Source organism: Patella vulgata, chromosome 3 (assembly GCF_932274485.2).
Source record: "Patella vulgata chromosome 3, xgPatVulg1.2, whole genome shotgun sequence".
NCBI classification, from domain to species: domain Eukaryota; kingdom Metazoa; phylum Mollusca; class Gastropoda; family Patellidae; genus Patella; species Patella vulgata.
This window is the reverse complement of record NC_065881.2, coordinates 35950059-35971144: the sequence shown is the minus strand read 5'-3', so window position 1 is coordinate 35971144 and position 21086 is coordinate 35950059. Positions and strand designations below refer to the sequence as shown.

The 21086-nt window shown below is 37.7% G+C and overlaps 1 protein-coding gene across 1 annotated transcript in view; it reads right to left on the bottom strand.

The window, feature by feature from the left end:
- LOC126816715 (uncharacterized) overlaps positions 1-19707 on the bottom strand; it is a 28340-nt gene extending 8633 nt beyond the window's left edge. Inside the window, exons 1-5 of the mRNA XM_050543466.2 lie at positions 19513-19707; positions 16154-16177; positions 15625-15639; positions 13647-13817; positions 5972-6043 (exon numbers count right to left, since the gene is read on the bottom strand). Coding sequence (XP_050399423.1) covers positions 5972-6043; positions 13647-13817; positions 15625-15639; positions 16154-16177; positions 19513-19702 — 472 coding nt within the window. The 5' untranslated portion in view covers positions 19703-19707. The remainder of the gene's footprint in view (positions 1-5971; positions 6044-13646; positions 13818-15624; positions 15640-16153; positions 16178-19512) is intronic.
- Positions 19708-21086: the final 1379 nt, after the last annotated feature.

The window sequence follows — 21086 nt, the reverse complement described above, 5'->3', positions numbered from 1 at the left end:
CACAAGATTTTTTTAAGTGATCAAGGGCCATGACTGGCATATTAATGTAACATGAATATATACTCAGCCAAATAAAAACTTGACACTCGGGATTTTTGGGACTAGATTTTTAATATTTGGTTTAAGGCAACTATTTTAGTGTTATGTTGTGCACAGACGACCATGACTTCAACAGAAAGCAAGAATACGTCTCGCCGAAAGTCCTTGACATTGATAACGTTCGTGATGTCACAGTACCCCCCAAAATGAAATTCACAGACTTGGAGAACAATCGGAATAAAGTGTTTAGTAACACGTCGACCCAGTTCGTCCCAGATGTGTTCAATAGGATTAAGGTCGGGACTAAGCGACGGCCAATCCAGGACTTAGACACCGGCATTTCTTAAAAAATTCTGGGTAGCAATTGCTGTATGGGGTCGAGCATTGTCTTGTTGAAACGTTAGCCCAGGCCCATGTCTCTGCATAAACGGAAGAAGAACAGGTTGCAAAATCTGATCCCTGTACTGGACAGCATTTAAGTTCCCTTGGACAACAACAAGAGGAGAACGTCCATGTGCACAAAAAGAACCCCAAACCATGACGCTGCCGCCACCAAATCGGTCAGCTTCTCTGACGCATACTTGGGCGTAACGTTCACCTCGTCTGCGGTACACTCGGACCCTGCCATCGGCAAATCTCAAAGTGAATCGAGATTCGTCACTAAAGACAACCGAATTCCACTGTCTTTGAGTAAATCTTATGTGTCTTGTGGCCCACACAAGTCGGTTACGGCGATGAAGAGGTGTCAATATTGGTCCATTATAGGGCCTCCGAGCTCGAAGACCAGCAGTTACCCTTCCACCAAACATCTCTCTACTTGTGGAGGTTGCAGTGACAAATCTGTTTCTAAGATGACGTAATCGTATTGCTTGATCTTCCTGGAGTGACTTCACACGTGACGCTCCCGCCCTTGGGCGGTCGGCAATAGTTTCAGTTTGAAGCACTCCCATTCTAAGATTAATTATTGTCTGGTGTGAACAATTAAAGGCTCTTGCAACAGTGACCACAGACTGACCAGCATAGGGCCTACCTATAGCACGTAGACGTTCTACATTTGAAAGGTGCGGCATTTTCTAACAAAGATGAAAATAACAATTTTAATTTGTTTTTCCAGTTCAAGTTACGTGTGCGTGTTCAGTTTAAGCATACTTGCATCGATTGACCTCACGAGTTTGTGTTTGCACGTGTTTTTCAGGTTTTTCATCTTTATATGCTCAAAAGTCACGTGATCCACGTGACTTCACAATTTTATGAAATTAAAGGCTTCTTACTACTTACTATCGTTAGAAACACTTTAAAATTTATTTGACGTACCAGAAAAAAAATTTGTTGAAATTCATCGGTGTCAAGTTTTTAATTTGGCTGAGTATATGTAAATTGAACGACAGTTGTTTACGCCTGCTTAGTGCATTCTACACGATTTTTAAATTATTATGCGACAACTTAAGCGACGAGTTTGGCGACAAATATCGCCGCAACGTAACACACTGATCAGCAGTGAATTTTCGCTAGGCCGCTACAATCACTGATAAGGAAATGAAGGGGTTTAACGTCCGACTGTTCTGCTCCTAACCTGGGCTAATGAAGACGGGCATACGCCATACAGTGTGCTATGAGGGAAATTTTGCCCGGGCAGCGGCACTTTGGCCTACTCTTATATCGAATTCCAACTGTCAAGGGATCTTTTACGTGCACGCCAATGTGTACACGGGACCTCGGTTTTCCATCCCATCCGAACGACTAGACAGCTGTCCTTGTCTCCGTCAAATTAAGTTCTAAGTTTTTCATTTATTAGAAAACTAAATAAAGCCGTTTGAATTATTTGTAGGTAAAAATCATTTCCTATTTAGTGTAAATGGCTATTAAAATAAGTAAAATTCACCATTTAGCCCGAATCAGTAACGTCTTATGTAAACAATGCACCCGCTATTGAGACATTGATTGACGCCACGTGATGTGACGTCACGTGTCGAAACAGTCATCTGTTACAGAGATATTAGAAGATCTCTGTGAAACAGATTGGCAACGTAAGTGGAGTGAGCACGAAAAAAAAACTGTCATGTGACACCTCTCCATGCATTTTAATCGTCGTCGCATTGAATACATAATGATCAACGCAGTCGAGTGCTGTGCGTTTATAGTATTCCAAGTAACGATCTCAAATAATTGTGCGACTCTGGTATGTATAGAAAAGAGGCTATGTGAGGATGAGTCCAGAAATATTCCAGAATCTCCTAAATATGATTAATCCTCTCATTACCAATCAAACAACCAAGATGGGACAACCAATAAGCCCAGGAGAGTGATTGACTGTTACCCTCCGTTTTCTCGCTACAATTGCTGGAAAAAAAGCCCAGTCTAATTACCATCTATGAATCCTAGGACTATATTATTATTGAGTATATTGCTATACAAACGTAACAATCCACTGGGCCTACCATGTATACGATAGCTCACACATTTAATAAGGGTCAGAACTGAAAACTTAATTTCAATTAGTAAGTTAGGGCTAAATTACATTACCCGGGCCACTTATACATGCAACAGAAAAACAATCCGAGAAACCTCGTGTGTGGTTATGTCACATGAGAGGAATAACCAAACATGATTGGTTTAATAGGTGAATTTATTTCCTTGATTGTCGCTTAACTTGTCACCGAGGTGAGCACATAACACGATTTGTTACCGACGATGCGACAACTTGGGTGATCATATCAAACATGTCTGATATTTGCGATGAAAAATCGCTAGCGACCGACTGCGCACACTAGGTGAGTTTTTGATTTCTCATCGTCGGCGACCGAAATCGCCAATGTCGTCGTGTAGTGTGCGCCAGGCTTTACTAATTACTTCGACGTTGTGTTGTAGGGTATGTTTTTATTTCTTCATTACAAAATGGCACCTGATACCATAGAGTACACTAATCGTGCACTGATTATAATTGTGTCTTAAATATTGGATATTAGGATCCTCTAGTTTCACGGCATCAATATTGATTGAAATTGATAAATATTGAATTCTAATTCGTGTTTTTAATTTCAAATATAATGGAAAATATGGAGTTAGAGACTTAGCTCCTTTAAACATATATTTTGCAAGAGCTAAATCTTCCTATTGCAGATTAATTAGACATTTATTAACATGACAAGATTTGAATCATATCTGCTGTTTAACGGCCGTTCGTTAATTTCTGCAGACAATAAAAATTGTGTAAAGTCAAAACAAAGGAAAACAAAAACATAACAAAAAAATTTAACGAAGTTTTCCGAAAAATATAAATAGCGTTCTGTGGTTTCAAGGAGAGCATTAAAGTTGATGAATCATGATATCAATATGAAGTTGGTGGGGGTATGGAGATAACGAGAGTATGAACTTTACGATTTTAATGGGGGCATGGAAATAACGAATTATAATTATGGGAGCATGATATGAATATGCCGATTCTGTAACATAAAAAAAAGTACCAAGTTGATCTAGCTGTTCGCGATAAATCGGTGATTGGCGACCTTAAAATAAGTTACTCATGGGCTTCTCCGTATCTTGTAATAACAAGATACTATCTAGTAATGATTTTTTTTTCATTTGATTGATCCTAATGAGCTTCCGTAACTGCCCCTAAGGTTCACAAAAAGTAATAACAAAATCAATAAAAATCATAATATGACATGCACTTTATGTCACCTTGAATTAAACTGCTTTCCGGCGAGATAGCGATCGGCGAACATAGACGATACGATCTATGTTTTACCGGGACGTCCAGTTTTAGAGCCTGTATTTTGTTGATATTTATTGTGAGGTGAGATTATGGAAGGCGCCCTAAATGTGGAACCCGCCCCTATTGACAGCTTCTAGATCCGCTACTGGCCTTACCTTGAGGTTCTATGAATGTATAACAGTAAATGTGATGTAAACTATAACATTATATAGCCCAGTAAACTGAGATTAGCGCTTATTTAGCAAAACCTGCCCAGGTAATGAAATGCACATTCATTTGTCTTAGAAATCATACAGACGGCATGGCGCTTCTTTCTATGAAGACCAAATTGGTAAATAATTTCTTGCATATCTATTTGCTTGTCTTGTTTCGCTCATCTTCCAATACATAAGATTATTGGAGGGAGGGACCCAAAAACATATACATATGCCAGTAAGTGATGAAGAAGTGCAGAGTTACGAATATACGTTTTTGGGTAGAGAATTCCCCGAAAACAGTATACGGAACAACTTAAAATCACCGGGCATATCTTCAAATGAAAGAATGACCCCAAAACATTAATTTAGAGATAGTCCAGTTGTTGCCAAACTCCATTTTAAGCCTTAACGTGGAAATATAGTTCACCTAATGTTTTTTGGTGGATTATATATCTTCAATAAGTGTAGATTAAGAATCCGGATAATGGCACTCTTGGGGAAATTTAAATATTCAAGATGGCCGCCATGAGGCATTTTCTGGTTATTTAGTGGGGTAAAATATGTGACAGATTCTCTCGGACCTCGGTTTGAAGATGGGTTTTATAAGAATTCGACCCACTGAATCCAATGAGCATGGGTATTCCTCCTAAAAAATGACGGCTAATTCCGCTTGGGGGCCAAATTCAAAATGGTGGCTTATTTTGGCAGGAAACTTATAAAGTTCGTCAAAAAGGTGTGTAATATATTGAAATATAGGTTTTTGGTGTATTATATATCTTCAATATGTGTAGTTCCAGAATCCGGATGAAGCCAGTCTGACTTCCTTGGGGAAATTAACAAATTCAAGATGGCCGTCATGAGGCATTTTCTGGTTATTTACTTTAATTTAGTGGGGTAAAATTCGGGACAGATTCTCAGTATAAAGGCGATTTCTATCAGAATTTGACCCGCTGAATCCAATGACCTTTGGTATTCTTCCTAAAAGCTGTCTAATTCCACTAGGGGGCCAAATTGACAATGATCCCTAATACGGTGTGCAATACATTAAAATATAGGTTTTCGTTGTCAACTTCTTCAGATATAAACATAAATAAAGGTTCAACCAAACGTTGTTCCAACCCGATGATGTTCTTCCCCTTATATTCTTATAAGGACAAAGTAGACACGGTCAAACACAATCAACTGCCAGAAACTACACATATTGAAGATATATAATACACCGAAAACCCATATTTCAATATATTACAAACCTTGTTAGGGAACTTTAAAAGTTTCCTGTCAAAATAAGCCACCATTTTGAATTTAGACCCCAAGCGGAATTTGTCGTCATTTTTAGGAGGAATACCCAAGCTCATTGGATCCAGTGGGTTGAAAACATCTTCAAACCGAAGTCAGAGAGAATCTGTCACATATTTTACCCCACTAAATAACCAGAAAATGCCTCATGGCGGCCATCTTGAATATTTAAATTTCCCCAAGGGTGCCAGGGTGGCATCATCCGGATTCTGAATCTAGCATACTGAAGATATATAATCCATCAAAAAACATTAGGTGGACTATATTTCCAGGTTTGACGACCTGCTGCAGGAAGGGAGCACCGGATATTGTTCTAGAGAGCACCGGATATCTCTGAAAACCATGCTATATAAAAGTTTGACCCTTTACCCTCAAAATCTTGGGCTTACCGGTACTCCAATTTTAGGATGTCATTCAGTACACCTAACGCTACTAGAAACCATTAGAAAAATTTTTTCTTGCAAATTTTTTCATAAATTGACGGGATTAATACCTTTATAGATCATAATCCGAAGTCCTGAACAACTAAAATACATATAAAGTGGTATCAGGCATTTCAAAAGGAACAAGAAAGTCTTTAATTAGTCAGAAACCCATCGCTCTTTGTGGACAAATGGGCGATAATTTTATCAGTTTGAAATTTATATCACAAATTTATATCAATCTATTTATTTTGTAATAATCGTATACCAGTTCATGAAGATGAATAAGAATGATGGCTTACCGGCAATTCTTAACGTTTTGAAGAAATCATAAGTTCCCCTCTTTCGTCTCGCACAACCACTATTTGGACAAACTGAAAATATTTTGTTGATTCAAATTTATGTGTTTTGTTTTTAGTGAGGGTAGGATTGCATCAGTGATAATAATAGTAGGGTTACATCAGTAATATTATATAGATAATAGTAGATAAATACATCAGTAATAATACATACGACATTAGAAGGATTACATTAGTAATAGTAGTATTACATCAGTAATTCTACATAGATAATAGTAGTATTACATCAGTAATAATATATAGATAATAGTACCATTACATCAGTAATAATATGTAGATAATAGTATCATTACATCAGTAATAATATGTAGATAATAGTATCATTACATCAGTAATAATATGTAAATAATAGTATCATTACATCAGTAATAATATATAGATAATAGTATCATTACATCAGTAATAATATATAGATAATAGTAGCATTACATCAGTAATAATATATAGATAATAGTAGCATTACATTATCTATATATTTCTTTACTGTGAAAAGAAAAGGGCATCATCCCTTAAAAGTGGAGACCATGTTGGTATGTATCTGTGGTGGGGCTAGACCTTTCAGTTGCAGGCACTTGATGACTGTCCTATAGCCAATTTTGTCCATTTCTGGAGATTTCAATGGGTAGATTCGCAAGATGGTCTGGTACGAAGACAATAATAACACTACAGTTGTGTCTGATTCGTCCCACTTGTCCCTTGCCAGGTCCTCTGTCCTGCACCACTGATGAACTTTCTCGGTCAAATCAGGGATTGAAGACGGACCTCAAGGCTAGCGAGCCAACGCCTTACTCTCTGAGCCAGCGTGTCCCCACCCCCAGTGGTAATAAGGCCTAGCTCTTATAAATTTGTTTGTATTCAAAATTCAGTGAAAAACCAGCATATGAAACTTACGGGGTCTATAATAAGCTCCGCTTCAGAAGAGACAGGATGATTTTAATTTTTATATCTATGATATTTTAGTCGAGTATACTTCGAGAATTTTAAGAAGTATGTATAGTGTGGCAGCCCAGGCCCTCGAACCAAGGTTCAACTTTATAGCAAGTTGTGGGTATTTCCTTGAATAATAAAACTGGACGTCTGTCAGCATATATCAGGGGCCTGACCGCAGTAGCCCCCTTAAACTGGCCCCTAAAAACATGTCTGGATCCAACATTAGAGGTACTGAGTGAAACCAATATATACATGATGAATGAAGTGTTTTAATTATGGAAAGAGTAATGACAGACAATATTGGGGGTAACACCCCCCTGACAGACATGTCTTAAAGGAGGGTCTCTATGGGTCTAGATCTAATATTGGAGATACCAACTAAAAATTTGTTAGATTAAGGACCATTTAATCAGGGCCGGCGGAAGCAATTCTTGATTGGGGGGGGCTTCCAACCTAGGTCCTTATAGGCAAGGGTCCAGGGGCCGCAATAACCTGGAGAAAAGAGTACTTGCGGCCAAATTTAGCCCCCCCCCCCCAGCCCCCCACTCCGCCGGGCCTGTTAATGATAAATCATCTACTATGGACGACAGACATTTTAAACAGTGCTTGCCCCCTGACCGACGCCCTCTAGTGAGGAATATTTATGTTGGTGCCAGACTCAGTGTTTGAGATACCACACCAAATTGATTTCTATATTACCTTAGTGTACTTTGAGTAAGTTACAGTAGTTGACAGACATTTTAAATGGTGCTTACCCCCTGACAGACGCCCCCTAGTGCTAAGCATTACTAAGCCATTTAGGATGATTTTAAAAGCCCCATTATTGAAAGACGTTGTTTCACGACGTCGTGACGTCATGGCATTGTAGTAGCAGGCATTTATAGAAACACAAACAACCCCAGGCAAGCAAGGGACATTTGTCAGCGTATACTTTTTTTCTAGTGGGTACCTAAAAGCAATCTGTTGATATATTTCCTAGAACTTGTATAATGACTCAATAGACTCCATCTCGAACTTCATTGTTTGGCTTGCCAATATGTTACGGATTATTAGGCTGGTAGGAGAACTTCGGATGTTGAAACATGTTGAAAAATGTTCAGCAAATTCACATGTATTAACAAAGACCACCGCCAGACATTTTCAGTGGTGGGGTATCGTCGCCGGGCTGGGCAATTTATCCAATACTAACTAAACACTACCTCGTTATTGTGGGAAACTAACATAATACTTCAATTATGTTGGGCAGTATTGGGCAAACTACTGCCGTCCCATCCAGGCGTTCCTATTTCCCCACACAAAAGGCTATAACCCAGATAAGCATATTTACTTATCGCACAAACTTGTTGCAAAATGCTCAGCATAAGAATGGCAATAGCCAGATTGTTTCACTAGTGGGATATCCCAACCAGAAATCTAATTGCTCCACCCTAAAAGCTATTCTACATTACCACATGACTAACCACATTACCCAGGCATTTTCAGTGATGAAGTATCCCTGCCACGTGGAACGTACAAACTGTAAATCGGACCAACAATAATTCACTCGCCGCGTTCACTGTAACTCTTTATCGCGAGAACGGATGACTTTAACTATTCTAGTCATGAACCCTTGACACACGAATCCAATTTTGATCCAGACGAGGGCGTATACTAGTCATTTTAGCTGCTCACTGACTACTGAATCACCTTATACACAACATTTCCGACATGACACAATTGTAAAAATCACAGGTTACTAAGATGTTTATTTTTGGCGAAGTGTCGATGCAGATTCTCTCGTCGCTATTAGGGTATGAAAAACACTTCAAATTATATGAAGTTAAGCGTAACCAGCTCGCCCGCACATAACTCCTGGTGCAAAAAAAACATCCTTCAAAACAGATTGAAGCAAATGCCAAACTATACATCCTTGTGAAATGCAACCATACCAATAATATCAACCAACTAAAACTCAACCCAAGCACCCTCTAAAACATCTCAGAATGAATATATTACCAAAACTGTTATCAATGTTAGCCTCCTCACAGGTGACAACCCAACAACCACACCTAAAGCCCTCAAATAACTTCAAAAAGACAGGGTAATCACAATAGTACCTGCGGACAAAGAGACGGTAGCTGTAATAATGGATACACCTGGCTGCGTTAGCGTCAACACTCTTCAAGAAGAATCAAACTACACACGGGTAACGAAAGATCCCATTTCTGCTCATCAAACCAAAGACCCGAGACACGTCTGCCACCATCAAAATCCACCCACGTGTGCTCCTGTGACGCTGTCGTCTACAAAACAGCCCAAAACCTTTCGAAATATTTATTCTCACTTGACTCCAAAGACTTTTGCAATAACGTGAACGTAGTAGGTTCGTCTCCTACGATGTTGTCGACATGGTTACGCCCCCCCCCCTCTCCTTACTAGACCACTGCAACACACCGCATAATGAAATTATGTTCACCGTGGCCACAGAACAAGACAACAGTCTTCCCTTTCTATATATCATTATGAGAAGAAACAACAAATCGCTCCAAACTAATTTATAGGGAACTAGCCCACTACAACCAGTATCTCCATTACAAACCAACGGCTCGTATCAGACCAAGAAAGCCACCATCACAACACTCACCAGCGGTCCCTCAATATTTGTGACCATAATATTATGTACTCCTCATAAACCTTGAGGTCTGAAAGTCGGGGGCGGCTGTGGATATATACAGGGGAATTTGGGGTTATTCTTCTGAAAGTTTTTCTTTAAACCTGTAACAGGTTATTCTTCCAGGGTAGGTTTTTTTTCCATAAGAAAACATGATCTAAGGTTTTTCTTATGGGAATTCTGGGATATTCTTATTTTGCATACATGTAAAAATAGACGGTTTATAAGCAAGGTAAAGTCCTCGACTTCGGTTATGCTGGGGAAGAAAGACTTCAGAAAAAACCCTCGACAGAAAAACCTCGGCATGCCGGCCTCGGTTTTTCTTTTTTCGGGTATTTCTTCAGCCTTTCTTTCCCCAGCATAACCTCAGTCTCGTGATTTATCCTACACATAATGCAATCTCAAACAATTGGTTTCAAAATTTAACCAAAATCCGACTACTCAGCACCACAAAGTCAACAAAAACTGAGCCATCACCCATCTGCGTCAGCATACAAATCAATGACAGTTCATCCTACAAAATCAGACGAGTATGGTGCATATAAATAGTTGCGCTAATAATATTTTTAAAAAATAAATCACACTGTTGAATGTGTTTATGGTTACTTGCAGTTTGATAACACATTTAGAATGCGTAAAGTTGGGGATAACCTAAATAAGGTGGTTTTACAAGGATCATTCATTTTGAGGTCGGATACCAAAACTAAATCGTCCATAAAAAAAAAATTGCCTAAGGTACATTGCGGTGGATTTTTTTCTGTTGGTACTAGATACATACCTCCTTACAAAAAAAAAAAATCATTTGTTTCGGATTTTGTCCCCAGGTCGGAGTGTCTCCTACCAGCCTATATGTAAATATTTACAAACGCCCTATCCTAAAATTATTAGCCATGAAAAATAATACATTTTTTATCACATGATTATTTATTTTTCATATATAGGCCATAGTGGCATTTTGCAGCGAAATTTGATTTTTGATTTATACAAATGAAACTATGCAATGGGAGAAACGCAGCACAAAATTCAAAAATTCTTGTCTGTCGCAGATGTCGTCTAGATCACTAAAGGGGATCTAAAGACATAAATATGGCTCACTAGGGGGGCGTCTGTCAGGGGGTAAGCACCATTTAAAATGTCTGTCAACTACTGTAACTTATTCAAAGTACACTAAGGTAATATAGAAGTCAATTCGGTGTGGTATCTCAAACATTGAGTCTGGCACCAACATAAATATTCCTCACTAGAGGGCGCCTGTCAGGAAGCAAGCACTGTTTCTAGACCCATAGAGACGCCCCTTTAGGGTATGTCTGTCAGGAGGGTGTTACCCCCAATATTGTCTGGCATTACTGTTTCCAAAATTAAAACACCTCATTTATCATGTATAAATTGGTTTCACACAATACTTCTAATGTTGGATCTAGACCAGGGCCGTATTTAGCGGGGGTGCAGGGGGTACATTGCACCCCAGAAAAATAAGACGCCCCGAGAAATTGCGCCCCCACCCCATCCAAAAAAAAAAAAAATTATTTGACAATCTTTCAATTATAAAATAATACACTTGATTATGATCACACAGTGATGCTTTTAAGGCACTGATCAGTCGATCGGTTTTAAGGGTGCCCACGCGCAAATGGGTTCGTTTGCCCTGATCGAAACTTTCTTATATTACATACGTGGAGGCTAAGGCGCCCCACCACTCTGCTGCACCCTCACTTTTAAAATCCTACATACGGCCCTGATCCAGACATGTTTTTAGGAGTCAGTTTAGGAGGGCTACTGAGGTCAGGTCCCTGATATAAGCTGACAGACGTCCAGGGAAAGACCCCTAAATAACGCTATAGGTGAACTTTGGTATCTCCTTCGTTGGAGTTCGAAGGTTTGGGCTGCCGTTCTAACATTGGCGTGCATATAAAAGAATCCTTCACACTTGAATTTATGAAGAAATGCCATTGAAAATTTCCGTCATAGCACTCTGCATAGTGTATGCCTATCTTCAAGAGCCCAATTAGTGCAGAAAAGTAGGAAAATTTAATGAAATAAAATTGTGTTTAGCGTCCTACTGTTCTGCTCTAACTGGACTAGTGAAGACGGGCAAACGCTATACAGTGTACTGTGAGGGAAACTTTGCCCGGATAGCGGCGCTACGGCCTACTCTTATATTGAATTCCAACTGTCGATTTTTCGTCCCATCCAAAAGACTATACGGTATCCACTGCCAGGCCCTCCGCCCTGTAACACTGTAAAGAGGAATCACGCCAGAAAATTACCGATCAGCTTTCTCGGCCAACGCAGTGATCGAGTACGAGACCTTAACGTTAGCGAGCCGCCGTCTTACTCACTGAGTCACCGTGACTACTAGAAACGTTGGACATTAAACCCCATTTCAGGAGTGATTCCTCTTTGACAGTGGTGCAGGACGGGGGTGGGGGCCTGGCAAGGTATAACGTATAGTCGTTCGGATGGGACAGAAAACCGAGGCCCCATTTACATATTGGCGGGCACGTAAAAGACCCCCTTACAGTTGGAATTCAATATAAGAGTAGACCACAGCGCCACTATGTGCACGTCAATGTGGTTGTTTTTTTTTGTCCTATCTACAATACTAGACACTGTTCTTTGTCAGGCCCTTTGTCCTGCACTACCGACATGGAGAAACCGCGCTGCAAAATCCCGGGGAACATTATCATGGCCGATAACCCGACACCACGACAACCCGACACGACAACCCGACATCACGACTCCACGACACCAAGACAACCCGACATCACGACATGACATTTTAACTCGACAATACCACATTTTTACGCGACATTACGACATTTTTAATGACGTGGTGTCGGGTGAAAATTAATTGTCGGGTTAAAATGTCGTGATGTCAGGTTGTAGTGTCGGGTTAAAATGCCGTGATGTCGGGTTGTCGCCTTATGAAGGGCGACACCACGACATGACGACATGATACCAATCAGCCACTATAATTTTCATATTTAATGAAATTGACAATGTTTATTAAAGGGGAATTATGTAAGACTAGATAAATACAGTTCTCGCTATAATAGAGGGGGGGGGGGTGGATGGATAGCACGTGCGCACTATATCATAAGGTCTGTCATTGAGTCAACTGGCGCGATTTCGATTCCCCGGTTGTACGTGACGAGGAGGGGTCCTCCGGTTTCCTCCCACTGCTAAAGACCCCTACGCGCACGCGAATTATTGAAATAAAATTGAACCATATGTTAGGCCCAAAATGACCTAGTTTGTGTCGTCGAGTGGACGTTAACACCCCCCTCATCTCTCTCTCTCTCCCTCTAATTCTTATATCATTAATTTAAGTCATAAAAAAATACATGAAATAGGCAGATTTAGCCAGGGCCGTATGTAGGATTTTAAAAGTGGGGGTGCAGCAGAGTGGTGGGGCGCCATAGCCTCCCCGTATGTGATATAAGAAAGTTTCGATCAGGGTAAACGAACCCATTGGCGTGTGGGTGCCGTTAAAACCGATCGACTGACCAGTGCCTTAAGAGCATCACTGTGTGATCATAATCAAGTGTATTATTTTATAATTGAAAGATTGTCAAATAATTTTTGTTTTTTTGGATGGGGTGGGGCGCAATTATTTTTCTGGGGGTGCAATGTACCCCAAGCACCCCCGCTAAATACGGCCCTGGATTTAACTCTTGCATAATACCTGTTTTATTCTTTGCGTGTATGAAAAAATGTAAAACGGCTTAAAGCCGCATGCCAAAAGAGTACAGAAATTCTTCAATATGGCGGTAATGCAAGGTAGAGATCTATTCTCAAAGCAGATAGCTCTCAGTGTGCGGAATGAAAGAAGAGTTCACACGTACTGGTCCTTTCAGACTATGGCAATACTTTACATTTGAATTTGTGCAATATTTAAATAGAATAGTTTTACCCTTTATTATTCTGCCACCCAGTGTTATAATGTACACACTTGCTTTATTTTAGAGAAACTGGTTGACAGTCCTGATTTTGTTATACGAAGACAGGGTAAAATATCTATACAAACACATCACTTACATTTCTGCTGGGCTGTTGTTGTCGGAGTTGTCGTTGTTGTTGTTGCCGCAACTGTAGTAGGTGCAACCGTTGTAGTAGCTGTAGTAGCAGCTGTGACTGTGCTGGTAGCGCAACTGGAGGCCATTGAGTAAAGTTGTTGGTATGTATCAACACCCACACAACACTTGCAAACTAGAATTGAAGTAATAATGTAGGTGTATACTATGTCTCTTACAATTGCTGGATAACGAGTTCTGGATTATGAGGAATAAAAATAGTAGCAAAGAATCCATAAGGTTAGAGTGATGTTTCATAAAATTACTATCCCCTCCTACATACTACATAAAAGTTCTATAAAAACCGATATAAATCAGTGCGTCTCTATCAATAAGGGACCGAGCACTGCGTAAGCAACGATTATGTAAATATATTTGTTGCCACGTTATTTGAGATGTCTTAATTTTCTTTTCTGTGTTGTGTTATTTCACAAATTAATACACAATACAAATGAATACTTTTTTGCGCCGACTTGTCCAATGGAGACGTTTTATTCTTTTTATTTCTTTACTATCAGAAGAAATTGGCACAGTAAAGTCGATGAACTCTGTCGGTGGACATTTGCGTGGTCCTGTATTACAAAGGAGTATAATAATGTGGCATGCCCCTCGAACCATTGTATTTTGTATGGGATATTGGATCCACAAGGTCTTATACAATCTTATACCCATTACGGTTAGAGTCGGGATCATTAAATACACACATAACATATCGATGTTATCATATATACACATTTATAATGTCTACATTTTACCTATATGTCACAAGGATAGGCTAGCGACCAAAGCCCCAAAAGGGGCTTAAATGGCGAGTTACCCCTACCCGAGGTAGAAGAAAACACTTTGGATATTTTCTGATAGAGTCACATCGCCAGAACTCAAAACTGGTTCTTGGACAAATTTTCAACATGGCCCAATAAATTTTTTTGCACTTTTACCAATAGCCAGTGTTTCTTTAACGGTAATAAAGTTGATTGGGATAAGGATAGACTTTTGGTTCTTGTTCTTTGGTACTGAAAGAACTTGAAAATAATCTACTATCATCTGAAAGAGTAATGGGTGACCAGTGCATATGTTTGGTCAAAAAATCTAAATTTGCATATATGACGTAATTGTGATGTAAAGGGTAAACTGTTAATTAAACTTCGGAATCCTTATTTTAAAAACACGGATTTTGAGTTTGAATAACCCATTGCAATGGATTAATATATTTATTATATTTAGACAGTAATAAAATATGATTTATTCCATATAAAGAATCCACCAAGAAACTTAAAATCATAGAGGCTTTGTTATTTTACAAAATTCCAAATGTTCTAAATACTACAATGATATTCAAATGGGTACATTTAACCAACAAATCGGTTTTAAATATCACCATTTGATATAATGCCCTTACAGCACCAGGCGTAACATTTACAGTGTCTGCATATGGAAAACCGTTAAATAAAGCGTCAATGAAGAGCGAGGCCTGGCGCATTAAGGACTTGTTTTTCTCGGAGGACGGGTTCCGTCGTGGGAAAGAGTTCGTCCCAGTCGGCGTATCTTCAGGTGTTAGTGTTAGACTGATTATAAGTGCTTCGTCTCGACTGTAGTCAGACGAAGAGTGCGTCCCTCGAGGCGTTGCGCCTGTCTTCGGATTGTCTGCTCTGGCCGGCGCTAGGGCGATCGTAGCTCCGGACTGAGAAACGACCCCGTTCTCGCTCCCCATTTAACCAGTATTAATATATCAACTACCTCTGTATTAAAGTTGACGAAACTTTCAGATCGAAGAAATTGGAATGGAACGATAGACTGATCAGGCAATTGTACACGGTATACTCATTATAAATAGCTGTTGAAAAAGAGCTGTTTATTTTATTATTATTTGTTGTTTTTAGTTTATAAAACAAGATAGTCGTATATGTTTTAATAATATGTTGAGATATTGTAAATATACTTACGCGTCAATGGTAATCCTGGAATATAATATAAAAAAGAATACTTATTTGTTATCAAATCACAGCAGTAATAAAGCTTATATTTTTCAGAACAAAATCATATTTCTAAAATCACCTTTGAAGCATCCATCACACAAATTAAGACTCAGTGTTAATATATCATCACAGGTAAGATCTCATTCTTGTATTCTATGTAAAATTTGTTTTGTTTGATCTGACTATACGGTGCAAGAAATTAACAAAACAACGTTTACGTCACATTGACATTGATTTTATAAATCATATATCGTTAATACTTACATCAGATTGGCATTGATTTTACAAATTATATATGGTTAATACTTACATCATATTCGCATTGATTTTACAAATTATATATGGTTAATACTTACATCAGATTGACATTGATTTTATAAATTATATATCGTAAATACTTACATCAGATTGACATTGATTTTTATTTAATTATCTAACATAAATACTTAGAACAGGTTAATACTGATTTTATTAATTATATATCGTTAATACTTACCGGTATATCGGCTTGTTCCAGACCCTGAAACACAACAAACATTGATTGGTTTTTACGAAAACAAAGTGAATCCAATTAATAATAATTATAATGACGATGTGATCGGTACTCAGAACATCATTCGGACACTCCCTAGATCCCTTTTCCCGAATGATTTATAAATGGAATTGGATTTAACGCCCTACTTTTTTGCACCGATTGGGATAATGAAGACGGAAATAATTTACAAATAGGTACTTAAAACTTGCTGATATATACTAAAACGCTATATTTCACTATGTTCTTAGCCCAATACACTGTAAATAATATTTGTGTATTTTTACCGTAAATTGACTGGCAGAAAGCTGCCAGTAAAATGACTGTATTTTAACACTGACTTGTAAATTTACATCTAAGTGGTAGATTTAGATTTACAAACAGCATGTAAATTTACAGAGAGTGTAAAATAACTTCGATGTAAATTTACATTGTGCTTGTAAATCGAAAGTGAGGTAAATTTACATTCACTCTAAATTTACACTGTGGTTGTAAATTCACCTCAAAGTTATCTTACACTCACTGTAAAATAAAATTACACTGTGGTTGTAAATTTACCTCAAAGTTATTTTACACTCACTGTAACCTTACGTGGCATATTTACAAGTCAGTGTTAAAATACAGTGATTTTATTGGCAACTTTCTGCCAGTCATTTTACGGAAAAAATACAATTTGAACCGTATATTTACTTGAAATATACTTTGCAAAGGTGACATGTTTAAAAATAATGTGTTTGTCCCCACTCGGCTAAGTAGTCCTAGGTTAGATCCTGGCGAACTCATAAAGTTTTGCGGACCTTTCAGCCGAGCATGCAAAACCTCATTCGATAATGAAAAGAAATTAAATAAAATGGGGTTTAACGTCCTACTGTTCTGCTTCTTACAATGAAAAGAGTGGGAGGCATGACACGAAGCAAAATGTCCCACACAACCCAATGTATGGCATATCACTGTCTCCATGCGTCTGTTAGGTGCATTCAGATTTTGAATAACCTATTTCTCTAAAATAGACTAATCTGACTAACATAACAGTAAATATTTTGCACAAAATTCGATATGTGGTCGAAGGGGAATAACCGATTTGAACACTATTTGACAGTAAATTTACAATTTGTTGTAAAAATACTATTTCAAATGGCATTTAGAACTGTTAATATACAGCTCACATAATGTAAAATGACATGTGGTTGTATTTCTACTTTACGTCTGATGTAATCTTACATGTGGCCAAAAGAGGGAATAACCGATGTGGTCACTATTTGACAGTTAATTTACAATTTACTGTAAAAAATAATAATTCAAATGGAATTTCTGTTAATATACAGTTCACATAATGTAAACTGACATAATATGGTTGTATTTCTACATTACGTTTGGTGTAATCTTACATAAGCCTTGTATTCATATGTATTTAAGTTAACAAACCATGTGATATTCCAAATCGGACACTGTATTTTAAGTATACTTATAACTGTAAATATTCAGTTTAATAGGGATCTTTTACGTGCACGCCAATGTGTACGCGGAACCTCGGTGTTTCGTCCCATCCGGACGACTAGACAGCTATCCTTGTCCGGCCTGCATCACTGGCAAGGGGGGACCACACCGGAAAATCTAGATGAACTTTCTCGGCCAAAGCAGGTATCGAACACTCGACCTCCAGGCTAACGAACCAGCGTCTTCCCCACTTAGGCACCGATACCCCCCATCCCCTCTCATAAGTGGAATATAGACGAAAAGTAATGAAGCCTTAAAAGGCCTATCGATATTAAGGTTCTAAAGAGATGCACAATTACACGTTTCCTGTAAATTGTACGCAAATCCCGTATTTAAACATGTTTGAATAGTAGTTAAAACAGTTAAAATACAACATACATGTACGTTAACAAACATAGTTGTATCAATACAGGTTACTTGTAACAAAATACAGTTCTAACTTGTAAAACTACACTTTTATGGTTACACCCATGTTACCTCACTAATACAGTAAATTTATAGTATAAAAACATGCAGTGGTATTTTTACAGCGTTATGTTAAAGAAATTACATATTTTTCACTGTAATTTTACATTTATTTTTAACAGTTTCGAAAAATCCAAAAATGGATTTAGATAATATAACGCTAAATAGTTTTAAAATATTTTCTAATTACTATTTTTAATTTTGGATTTTGTAGAATAATTTATAATTTTATATTTTGTATTTTAATTTCCATTTTGTGAAATAATTTATAATTTTATTTTTCTCGGCTGATTCTATGATCTTCATCATGTTATGTAGCTCGCCCGTACGACGTAGCTTGATATGCGTTTTCGCTCCCCGCCTGACATTGTGGTACGGTTGTAGGTTACTGATTAGGAAAACATGTCGCTTTACAACGTTAGGAGATTTTACTTTGCATAGTCGCAAGTTTCTTTAATGACAACTCGTTTGAAAGGTGTGCAGCCGAGGCCAAGAGGAAGTATGAAAATTTTCGAGGTATCAGGAAAATGACAAGGAAATGCAATGAACTGAAATGGAGTTTGACGTCCTAATAAACACAGGCATGTGCCATACAGTGTGCTATAGTATGAGGGGAATTTTGCTCGGAAAGCGGCGCTACGGTCTAGGCCCTTACTCTTATATCGAATTCCAACTGCCAAGGGGTCTTTTACGTGCACTCCAATGTGTACACGTACCTCGGTTTTTCGTCCCAGTATGGAAGTAATACTAGGCATATTACTGTGAATTCAAATTTTACATAATTAAAAATTACTCTACATAATTAAACATTATTCTACATAATTAAACATTATTCTACATAATTAAACATTATTCTACATAATTATACATTATTCTACATAATTAAACATTATTTTTCGAAATTGAAAATTAAAAATTACAAAATTGAAAATTACAAAATTGAAAATTACAAAATTGAAAATTACAAAATTGAAAATTACAAAATTGAAAATTAAAAATTACAAAATTGAAAATTAAATATTACAAAATTGAAAATTAAAAATTACAAAATTGAAAATTATTCTACAAAATACGAATTAAAAAAAAAAAAATAGTTCGTATTTAAGCTTCCGTACCACACAGATTATTAAATCTGTTATTATAATAATTGCTTTCTGCTTTGACAGGGGTCGGACGTCGACTTCCTATATAACTTCATCATAGAAAAATACACATTTTTCTCTTTTACTGTTAAATATGTCTACAGCGTTATTTTGGCATGATCAATTTTAAATATTGGCCACCGGCTCTTGACAAATAGTGCAGCTAAACACGGGATTATGGTAGAAAACAATTTTATAAAATATAAAGCTTAAACATACTAAGTTGGCATCCCGCTGCTTTAAATTCTTGTGACTGGCAGCAATTTTCATGTGCATACAGATTTCGTGGTGGTGGTGGTGGTGGTTGGTAGTAGCCATAATATGGAAAACGATGAAATGATAAATGTCGTTCCTGGTCCTGACACACTGTAACTGCTATATACATCAAGGTCAGCACAATTGAATTCATCTTGTCTCGGATGTTGGATCTATACTAACTAATGTGGGGAAAACTATCTTTTATAGTAGAGTTGGGTCCGTTATAAAAAAAAACATCTGGTGTATTTCTCATCATCATCTTAATTAACACAATAGGCATCTGTCTTTGTTGACATTTGTTTTTTTCTCTCAATACACATTACAAAGAAGCTACTGAGGTTGATAGTCGTTGTTATTATCTTACAATACAGATTTTTGTGGATTTACCTTTATTTACATACTACTTGTGAAAAGTGTGCGTGTTTCATGTGATCAATACAATATTTACAATTATTAAAATAGGGAATAGTCGTTATTTGTTCGTTTTAAATATTGCGTGATATTTTCACTAATACACAAGTACATGGGGCCTGATTACAGTAATATAGTATATATTCAGTTAGTTTCAAAAGTGTGGGAGGGGGTGATATCATTAAAGCCATTAGCCCTGTATAGGAGCAAAACAATAGGATGTTAAACCCCATTTCGTTTCATTTCATTTCATCATGGACGCTTACGGCTGGCCCCGGATCCATTCACTTGATTTGATATTTGTTTATTTGGTGCAATGTCTATTTTCTGTCTTGTCCGCAGGTTTATCTTGTAGATTTTTGGTTTTGGGTGTAGTGCGGTCCTCCTGCACTTACTATTAAAGCTGTATGGAAATTTCAACATACACGCCCCATTTCTTAGGTATCAGAATTCAGTAACTGCGCCCCATAGACAATCAGTATCAGTAGTAGTAGTACATGGCCACAGGCTCTACCCATCATGTTGTTGTTACAATATCCCAATTAATTGGTGATAAAATTTCATCTTAACACACCTAATTTAAAAAATTGGAAAAATTCAACTAAATGATTTGAAAAGCCTGACGTAAAGCTTTTCAAATGTGACTTGGATTTAAAAATATTTTTGAACCCTCTGGACAAGTAAAATATGATTTAATGGCTAATTTACACAACAGGTAAGACACTAACACATCTAGCACTTAGAATAAGACTATTTTTTATTTTCTGGAGCTGTCAAGCCAGCCAGAGTGTTATTGTCCCTTTAAATGACAGGGTACGCCTTGCTGTAGTATAGACACAAAACATTAATGACATTATATTCTATTCAAAAAAAGTAGGGGATATTTGATTTTTAAGTGTTATTAAAGTCACCTAATGAAACTGACGAAGAAACAAATGACAAAATGAAATGAAGTTCACATTCATCGATTTATTCCAAATGATCGTTAGACTAAGTAAGGCACAGACTGACCATTATAAGGGTACAATGATACCCGGGGTCAAACAGCAAAGTTACCACAGCATCACAACCAAGTCAGTAACGGGTAAATCCTCCTCTGTTTGCCAAACAAGCATTGATCCGAC